This window comes from Carlito syrichta, unplaced genomic scaffold (assembly GCF_000164805.1).
Source record: "Carlito syrichta isolate Samal-C Ts95f unplaced genomic scaffold, Tarsius_syrichta-2.0.1 Scaffold307172, whole genome shotgun sequence".
Lineage (NCBI taxonomy): Eukaryota > Metazoa > Chordata > Mammalia > Primates > Tarsiidae > Carlito > Carlito syrichta.
This window is the reverse complement of record NW_007251268.1, coordinates 138373-147852: the sequence shown is the minus strand read 5'-3', so window position 1 is coordinate 147852 and position 9480 is coordinate 138373. Positions and strand designations below refer to the sequence as shown.

Below are 9480 nucleotides of genomic sequence, written 5' to 3'. Positions count from 1 at the left end.
CTCTTGGGTCCAGTGCCTACAGCAGGCAGAACGTTTTCCCTTGTAAATGTGGGCCCAGACCACTGCCCCTGTCCTTCTCCCATTAAGAAGCAGCAGCCAAAGCCAAGTTTCAATCATTTAATTACTGAACACCTTTAAATGAAACACAGATTTTTCGTGTGTCTCATTTAGGCTTCAGGGCAGAGGGAATGGATTGTTTGTATAGACATATCAAAGACTCAGAAATTTAAAGAAATATATATATATATATACTTCTCTCTCTCTAACATTTTTATGGAAATTAAAAATCAGAGGCTTTTGGTCTTCATTTGCTCTAGGTCAAGCTCATTTACCTCATCTAGATCCTCCCTTCTCCATTGTTCTCCATCCCACCCAGTGGGGAAACAAACTCAGATCCTAACAGGATAGAGCTCCAGTAACATTGCAGGAGAGGGGAAGGAAAGACATTAGGGCTCTCTCCCACCTCCAGCAGCTTCCAGGCTGCTGCCAAGACCTATTTCATGGAGCTTCGACTTGGTCCTGGCTTGGGGGGAGGCAGGGAGTGAGGGGCAGGGTGGATCAGAAGTTCTGTGCAGAACCATGCTCACTGATTGTCCTCTTTCCCGACTCACTGGGCAGGTGCAGCCTCCACCCAGCAGCAGCTCTCCATTACCCACAGGGCAAAAGAAGAACATTGGTTTACAGCTACAGGGAAAAGAGAGTCATGACAAACTGAAGATGCCCTGGAGAGAGCCAGAGGAACCTGGGTGCTCACACCACATCCCCTATGCTGCCAACTCCTGGGGGGTGGCAGGGAGTGTCAACTTCTCTCCTTGGTGGTGAAGCTAAAAGTGAGGTTTCTTGCCAGGCTCAAGCTCAAGTCACTGTTGAGGAAAGAAGATCAAGAAAGAAGGGATGGCCCTGGGTGGCAGCCACACTGCTGTGGAGGGAGGCATAAGGGCCACCTCTGTGGAGCCTCAGCGGCCAATGGGGAACCAGCTTACCTAGGTGGCACAGGCTGAAAACAGAAAGGTTAACATTCCTGGAGGAGAGAGCAGTAGCAGAGGCTGATACCTAGGGGACCACCACCCAGCCTGCTCCAGGAGCACTGGGTACCCCTCACTGACTAGGGAAGAGTTGAGTAAAATGCACCTTTGGCTTCCCATCTTTGTCACTCAGTGTCGGCTCCCCCCGTGGAACCACCTGTGCTGAAAGGCAGCTGCAGAAAGGACATGCACCGAAAAGAGTAAGAGAAAGGTCAGAGAATTTGTCTGTGGGGCCAGGTATGGGCCCACGGCCCAAGTAAGCTCTCCCCGTGCCAGACGCTCCCCACCTCAGTGCTTCCTCAGCCCAAGGGCTTTTTTCTCTGATGTGTCAAGTGCCCGGCCACCCAACCCAATCTGCCCACCCAACCCAATCTGCCCACCCAACCCAAACAAGGGAGCAAGGGGCAGGCGTTCAGCATCTCCAAGTGCGCACCAAGAGTCCCTACTATTCTGCTTCCTGAGGGCAGAGACCCTGCAGACTTCTCTGGTTCCTCCTCCCCCACCTCTTTGGGCCCTGACAGTCTCCTACTTGTCCCTTGCATGAAGCACCTAGCAGAACGGGAAGGCAGGAGGCTGGTTGGTGAGTTGAGGCGCAGGAAGGCAAGTCCCTACTGCACCTTTTGTGCTTTGGAATCCCACAGCCCCACTCCTGCCACCAGCCTGTGGGACTACAATTACCTGCCCACCTCCAAGAACCAAGAAAAGGAGCAAACTGGATTGCGGGAGGAGGGCACAGATTGGTCCCAAGCTATGGATTGGCTGCTGGGGATTGATAACTGTTGTCATGTAAACAGGCCATTGAAACAGTTTCCCAGGCCTGGAAGATGGACATGTGGCCACTTTCCAAAAGTGCTTTGATTCTGGACTACAGTATGTGCATGGTTTGGAGAAAAAGAAAAGCTCAAGTGAGGTGCACTGCTCCCAACTACGTGGCCTCAGGGCCAGCAGGGGGCGCAGGCACTGACTCCCACCAGCTACCTCCTTCAAGATGAGGCTAAGGCCAAGATTGAGGTGGCAGCTGCCAGAGGTGAATCCATTCCGGAAAAGGCATGAGCACGAGATGACTTGGAGGACAGGAGCAACACCAGGCTTGCATAAATATCGAAGGCCATGGAGGTTAAGGCTGCAGGCGCCCTCTCTGTCAGGCTAGGTCTGCCGTATCCTCTCATCCTTGGAGCTGCTCGGGTCCCTGAGATTTTATTCCTGGGATGGGTCAGCAGTGCCAGTGAGGTGCCCAGTGGTCAGACCAGCTCTTTCTGTGGGTCTGTGGAAAAAAGAAGGGACACTCAGCAAGATCTTGGTTCTGGCACACCTTCACCCAAACTTTTCATGCCCGTTTGATTTACAGCCCATGCCGGAAGCACTGGGCTGGACACCTTACAGATGTTATCTCAGACACGCTAATGGAGGTGTCATTGACTAGGAAGGGTAAAGAAAGTGGCAGAGTTGAAATTCAAACTCAGCAGGCCTGATGCCCGAGCCCACACGCCATGCTCCCTCACTGCAGCTCAGCAAGGATGGCAGTTCGCCCTTCCTGAGCATCCTAGGACCAGGAGTCTCAAAGCTCCCAGAACAGATCCCTGAGGGCGGGACTTTAGACACCTTCACACCACTGGGGGCTGTACCTGAGCCTGGAGGGCCCATCTTGTCCTCAGGGCCCACCAGCTGCACGACACCTCCATTCTCCACCAGCTCCCCATTAGTCCTGTCGTCAGCTTGAGGGAGCCCATTGGTGGAAGGAGCAGTAAGGGGCTCAGCCCGAGGGAAACTGGGGGAAGGTGGTGGGGGGACTCCCACAGAGGGCTTGCGGGCCACAGGTGGGGGAGCCTTGGGTGACTTCTTTGGGGCCTGGGGAGGCCGTTGCTCTGAGATGCTCCGAAGTTCAGCCACCAGATTCCGCTGGAGATCAGCCTGGGTCTCAGGGGACACAGGCCTCTCAAGCTGCAGCTTCTTAGTCCCCTTGGAGAAGATGAAACTGGCCGTATAGGCAGGGGACTTGGGAGACCGTGGCTCTGCCTCAGGTGGTCCATTGGGCTGGGCACTTACAAGGCCCTCACTGGCAGCCAGGCTGGAGGCCTTGAGTCGGACGGCAGCATGGAGCCCTGAGGATGGGGCCGGCACTGGGCTGGCCCGCCCTGACAGAGCCTTTCGAAGTGGTTTCTGGGGGGCCGAGGGCCCCAATGCTGGTGGGGGAGCCACCGTGGGAGCACCCACAGAGCGTAGCCGCACCATCTGCAGGAGCGAAGGTGTGACCAGGGGTGTACCAGCCTCTTCCCTGGAAACCCCACCACTCTTGCTACAGCCCGCTGGTTCCTTCCGAGGGAGCTTGGCCAGAAGCCCTGGTACAGAACTAGCAGGAGGTGGGGCTGGCAGAGCCAGAGGAGGGTCTGGGCTAACATGGGGCTGGCTCTGGGAAGCAGTAGCTGGGGAGAGTGAAGCCGTGGGGGAGCTGACAGGCTCTGGGGGGCCTGAAGGCTCAGGGCCAGCCACAGAGAAGAAGGCCTCCTCGGGTGGGGGGAAGTCAGCCATGGACAGGTCCTGCTCCTCGGGGGCAGGAGGTGGGGGTGGGGGCCAGTTGGGATCTTGGAGGGGCTCCTCGGCACTTTCTGGGGCAGGTGGTGCCTCTACAACCACCTCTGGCCTCTTAGTGGGTGGTGGGGGTGGATGATAAGAGGGGGGTGGGGACGGCGGGGGCGACTGGGCTTTGCAGACAACAGGAGACTCCTGTGGTGGAGTTAAGGATGTCTGGGCAGCAGTAGAGACAGAACCAGGAACCACAGCAGGGACAGCCAAAGCAGGGGCAGCTTGGTTAGAGCTCTTGGGCTTGGAGGGAGGCGGGGAGAAGGGGGCAGGCACCTTGGGGTGAGGAGGTATAACAAACCTGTCGCCCACGGGGGTTGACGCCTGCAGCCCAGAGCGGTCTGAGGGGGCTGGGTCAGAAGAGGAGGAGCACAGAGATGTGAGAGAAGAGGAGACGGAGACCCCAGGAGAGCGAAGGGAAGTGACACGCTCTGGCTTAGGGGGCTGGGCCTTGCCTGGGGAAGCAGGGGCACCCGCCAGACCCTTGGGAGGGAGGGTAGGAGTACCACTTTGGCTCGAGTATCCACTGGAGGGTGAGAGCGTCCGTTCTGGGGAGCGTGGAGGACGCCGGGAGCCGCCTGGAGACAAGCCAGGCACCCAGCTGCCTGCTGGGTTGGGTGGGCAGGGTGCTGCCCCCACCCCTTCTGACCCACCAGTGGTGGGTGGTCGAGGCAGCTGTGGCTGCTGCTTGCGCTCAGGTTTGGGAGGCAGCCCTAGAGGCCCGTCTGGCGTTGCTGAGCCCTGCTGATGGAGTGAGTGGGTCCGGCGGGGTGGTGGTGGTGGCCGCTTTAGTTTGCGGAAGGACACACTCCGGCTGGACAGCTGCCCACTGCTCCGAATGCTGAGTGTGTCTGAGGCCTCGGCAGTGCTGCCCCCACTAGGGGAGCCCCTCCCGCTGCCCCCCGGGGGAGGGGGTACCACACTATTGCTAGCCACAGAGTCCTCTGGCCGGCCTTCAGAGCCACCCTTAGAGGACAGAGTGGAACCGTCGGACACGATGGTCTCAGAGGACTGAGAGTGGCTCCAGGTGTCGCTGGAGGAGGAAGGGTGGCGGCTACGGGGCCGTGGGCTTGAGGTGGAGGAGAAGCGCCCCAGCGAGCGGATGGAGGCTGGGCTAGCCGAGAGCAGGCTGCAGCGGCTCAGTGTACGCAGGCTGCAGCGGCCCAGGGCCACCACGTCCACCGTGGGTGGCAGCACGGCATGTGGGATCAGCTTCGACAAGTAGGTGGCCTGAGGCGAGATAGACATGGCTGGGCTCAGGGGCTCTGGAGGTCCTGCCCCTCCTGTCAGTCCAGGCACTGCTAGGGACAGGGGCCGGATCAGTGGTGGGGGCCGGGCCCCTGTGGAGCGGCCAACAAGGGTGTCGTCCCGGTAGACACGGTCGATGTGGCGCTGCAGCATGGCCTCTGTCTCGGTGCCAGCCTCCGCCTCAGCCTCCAAGGCCCGCAGGGACACCCGGGCGCCCGCCCCCGAGGCCAGGCCTGCCAGACGGCCGTCCACCGTAGGAATGCGGACAGCATCCCGGGGACCAGGAGGCCGAGGCGTACCCGGCGCCTCACGCTCGTTCCGCAGGCCTGGAATGGACAGGAAGGAGGTGGGGGTCAGCAGGGAGAGGCGGGCCAGGGCTCCCCGCCCCCACCCCTCCTAGCCCAGGGCTCACCAAGCTCCTTCTGCACGTGCTGCGGCAGTCCCAGCACCGTACTCCGCCGCTCCCGCCGACGCCGCCCAGACTTTCCGGATGATTTGGGAAAGGAGTCATGGGGTCGGAAGGTGGAGCCTGGGGCCAGCCCGGGAGAAGAACTGTTAGGCAGGAGGACTCAGAGCACAATCTGCAGAGCACTGCTTTCAATACTAATAAGAGCTCTGCAGCAAACGGTTTCTGCAAGCAGGTATGGCAAAGCTAGGTCCAACAAAGTTAGAGGCTTCTTTCCTGTAAGACCTCTGGAAGGCTACTAAGTCAGCAGTGATCATTTCCATTTAATGCTGGCTTACTGTTATTTAGTTAACATATTATGTGTTAGCTTGCTAAACATTTGGCATTTGTTCCAATGAGGTAAGTACTGTTATTATCCTTGTTTTTATAGAACATCAAACAGAAGTTCAGAGAGTTAAGGGTTTGTCCGAGGTCACACAGCTGACAAGTAGCAACACTAGGTCTCAAGCCCACATTTTCCAACTCTCAACTGTCCTGCTTTCTAGTTAATGTGCATCATGAGTCTCCAAGAGAATACAGGATGCTGTTTCCTGAATTCACTGACTCCTGGGGAGGTCACTGGATTAGGAGAAGAGGAAGCTGCAGGTGCTGAGACCCCATGGTGCCCACCATCCCTCTCCCTCTCCCATGAATCTGTGTGGCAAGCGGGCACCTCTGCGCTGGATCATCTCGGAGCGGATGGAGAGTGCGTCCTCAGCCGTGGAGCTTTCAGCTGTGTAGGATGTGGTCTGGCTGCAGAAGGAGATATTGTCTTCGTCGGGGACGGTCCGGGAGGACTGTGGGGGAAGACGGTAATCAGGCCCGGCCTGGGTGGCGCTGCCTCCTCAGGGCTCTCCAGTGCAACTTTTGACTCACAGATTCCCCTCGGCATCACCTAGCCCTGAGCAGGCATCAGCAGAGCAACCCTGGACTAGTCCTCACAGGTCATTTAGGGTAGCCCTTCATGATACAGGAAGGAAACTGAGACCCAGAAAGGTTCAAAGACATACTTGCCAGGGAGCAAAGCGGAGTCAGTACTGAGAGGGAATGGGGAAGGCAGCGCTCACCTTGATACTCTGGGTATCTCCATGGTCCCAGCCACTCTTGTTCAGTTTCTGTTTTTCTGGAAGATACCAGAAGAGTGTTAGGTTCGGTCTCTGACCTTGAGAGCTGAGAGCAGCCCTGGAGGGACAGGGAGGAGGTTACCTTGGTGCTGTAGGGAGCGGAGCCCCTCCTGGGCCTGTGTGTGCAACTCTTCCAGGTGAGGCGGCCGCCCACTGGGGAAGAAGACATTGTCCTGGTGCTCATCCCCTACAGACCCTGGCCCCTGGCCGGGCCCTGCACTTAGACGCTTGTCGCTCTCAACCTTGGCAGAGCCTAGAGGGATAGAAGAGGAGAAGTGCCTGGGTCCTGTGATGCACAAGCACCACCACAAGGGCATCCCCAGACTGCACACAATCCCCTCCACACACACACACACACAGTGCCCACTTCCCCTAATCTGGACATACAACCCACAGTTCTAGGGTTCACACCCAATACACACACCTTCCATGTACATACACAAACATACACAAACTATACCCAAGTGTATATCTGAGTTCCCTGCACACACAGGGCACACAGGTCTACTATATGCACAACACTCACAGGCTTCAGTGATGTACACTCACAGGCTTCAGTGATGTATACAGACAAAGGGCACTCAAGGATAAATACATGCACACACCAAGCACACCCATGCCCTATGTGTGCACACAACACCTACAGTCCCCATTCTGTATATATGCCAAAAGTACCCAAGTATATACACAACTGTGTATCCACACATCACTCAGGGCTCCACAAAAGATATTCCCCATATACACATAGCCCATAACAAATACGTTTCTTGACCTATCCCAAACCCCACTTTACAAGAAAACAAACCACGCTTTTCACAAAACCCTTTGGCCCAGGCCCAGGCAGAAGATACCACAGGAAATTAGGAAGGAGAAACCATGGGAAACTAGGAAGGGCAGGGGTCATAACTAAATTCCCAGAAAATCCTGGGGGGAGGGGCAGGCCAAGGAAATCGCCTCCGGGGTCCCCTACTCACCCATGTGGCCACCCTCAGTGGAAGGATGGACAGGGGAGGGGAGAAGAGGGACCCAGGCCCCTCCACCCTAGACAAGGGAGCTCCAGTATCTCTTGGGGGACTGGTCCCAGGTATGCCCCTCTCCTGGAGGCCCTGGCCCTGGCCCCTGGTACAGAGGAGACAGGGATCCATTACAAAGGATCCTGTTACACGCCCCGCCCATGGAGGGGCTGGTCATCTAATCCTGGGGATGGGGGGCTGTGTCAGCACTTCGCAGCCCCAGCCCCCCTTTAAATGAAACCCACAACATAAGCAAAAGTGCTGAGGGAGTCATGTGACCTTGGTAGCACCTTATAAAGGGACAGGAACAAAACAAGCCCTTTAAAGGGCCACGCTCCGGGAACAGGGTCTTCAGTTCAGAAACCTGCCTTTCCTCCTTCCCCCAGTCAGAGCTCCTGCCCCAGGGAGTTGGCAGGAATCCCACAGGTCAGAGTCAGGAGGTCCCCCGGCAGATCTGATTGGATCATCTCACCCAAATCCCCAGATTTTACAAGTGGGGAAACAGATACAAAGAGCAAAGGCCTTGCCTAACATCACTGGACAAATGGGAGTTGGAGCCAGAACTAAACTTCAGGTTCCCAGAGGGAGCCCCCGGCCCCCAAAAGTTCAATAAACTGCCTTAGAGAAAGAAAGCCTCTCCCTCCAAACCTTTTCCACCACCCCTTCCCCCCGGACCCCGAACATTTCAAGGACCAAGCTCCCCTACTTTTAGTTTCCTCTCCTCTCTGCTCCCTACAGATTGGGATGACCCCAGAGAAAGCTGCCCTCTCTCTGAACTGGGGTAGCAAGCTTTACCCAGGAAAGTGCAGGTACCCCTGCAGAGAGGCCGTTTAGCCGGAGGGCTGCAGGCTTCAAGGTCAGAGACACCTGAATCCATTCCTCCACTCAAGCACGAGCAAGGCCCAGACAAAGGCAGCCACAAAGCAGCTGGACAAAAGCACAGCCAGAGGGGAGATTCCGGCCTCATTACCAGCCTCCAGCCCCTACCCCACTACTCTTTCCCAGCCGTGAGCCCCCCTTCTACATAGGGTCCGGCAGAGAGAGGTATCTGGGATCCCTCCCCTCCCCTCCCCCCAGCCACACCCACTCACCCTTCCTCTTAAAGAGTCCAAGGAGAGCCGGGAGGTGGCGGCCCAGGAACACCACCATGACTGCGAGCACCTCTCGGGATGTGCCCTGTCCCAGCCCCTCTGGAGCAGAGCGCGGGGCGGCCCCTTCCTCCCACGCAGCACTGAGGGGATGCGAACCCTCCCGCCAGCAGCAGAGCGCCGGCTCCGGGCAGAGGAGGGGGAGGGGCTGCTCTCCGATCCTCCTCCCATCTCGCCACGATCCCGCCCATCCGCCGATCCCGCCCCTCAAGTGGCATGCAGGACACAGGAAGGAAACTGAGGCCCGGAGTCCGTGGATACGCTGCTCTGTTGGAGAACATGACCAGAAGGGCCGAAGATACTTAACTCCAGCGGCGGATCACCATCCCTGCCGCCAAGTCCAGAACTAAGGCAGGGGTCCCAGCTGCCAGATGGTAAGTGTTGCGCCATCAGACTAGACTTGGCATGATGCCCACCCCAAGCCTCCTGGCTGGCGAGGGTAATTCCCTGGAGAAGGAGCTCAGAGCAGGAAGCAGCCAGGTGGGAGCCCAGGGCTGCTTGTGGGATGGCAAGGCTGTTGAGTAGAAGCCTCTGGAGGGGTGGGGACAGCCCCAGGACACAGGACTGGGAAGCCAGGGAGATGCCCTGAGCAGAACTACAATGGCGGGTGGTAACAACCCCTCATTGGTATGTGTGGCTTCACGCTTTTCCAAGGACTTTCTCCCACTTTGGTAATGTGACATCAGAGGCCCAGAGATGCACAGTGAGTGCTCCAAGGTCACACAGCAGAAACAGGACTTCAAAGCAGACCGCCCCTCTTCCAGTCTGGGATTCTTCCCCTTGACGTGCTCTATGACTCAGTGATTCTGTACTGATCACCAGGCAGGGAGAACAGAATCAGCCAAGAAACAGCCCACAGGCATAGACCAGGGCAGTTAAAAAAAAAAAAAAAGGGAA

At 57.4% G+C, this 9480-nt stretch overlaps 1 protein-coding gene across 3 annotated transcripts; it reads right to left on the bottom strand.

Moving 5' to 3' along the window:
* Positions 1-1537: 1537 nt before the first annotated feature.
* KIAA1522 (KIAA1522 ortholog) lies at positions 1538-8705 on the bottom strand. 3 transcript variants are annotated; one of them, XM_008063982.2, is made up of 7 exons: positions 8527-8584; positions 6505-6675; positions 6366-6421; positions 5972-6095; positions 5266-5382; positions 2651-5179; positions 1538-2289 (listed from the first exon to the last, which is right to left on the bottom strand). In XM_008063982.2, exons 1-7 carry the CDS (start codon positions 8582-8584, stop codon positions 2267-2269), a joined length of 3078 nt encoding a protein of 1025 aa, XP_008062173.1. In that variant the 3' UTR covers positions 1538-2266. The 3 variants fall into 3 exon arrangements, with proteins under 3 accessions (XP_008062173.1, XP_008062172.1, XP_008062174.1); XM_008063981.2 differs by lacking the exon at positions 8527-8584 and having other exon boundaries at positions 6505-6756; XM_008063983.2 differs by lacking the exons at positions 2651-5179; positions 5266-5382 and having other exon boundaries at positions 1689-2289; positions 8527-8705.
* Positions 8706-9480: the final 775 nt, after the last annotated feature.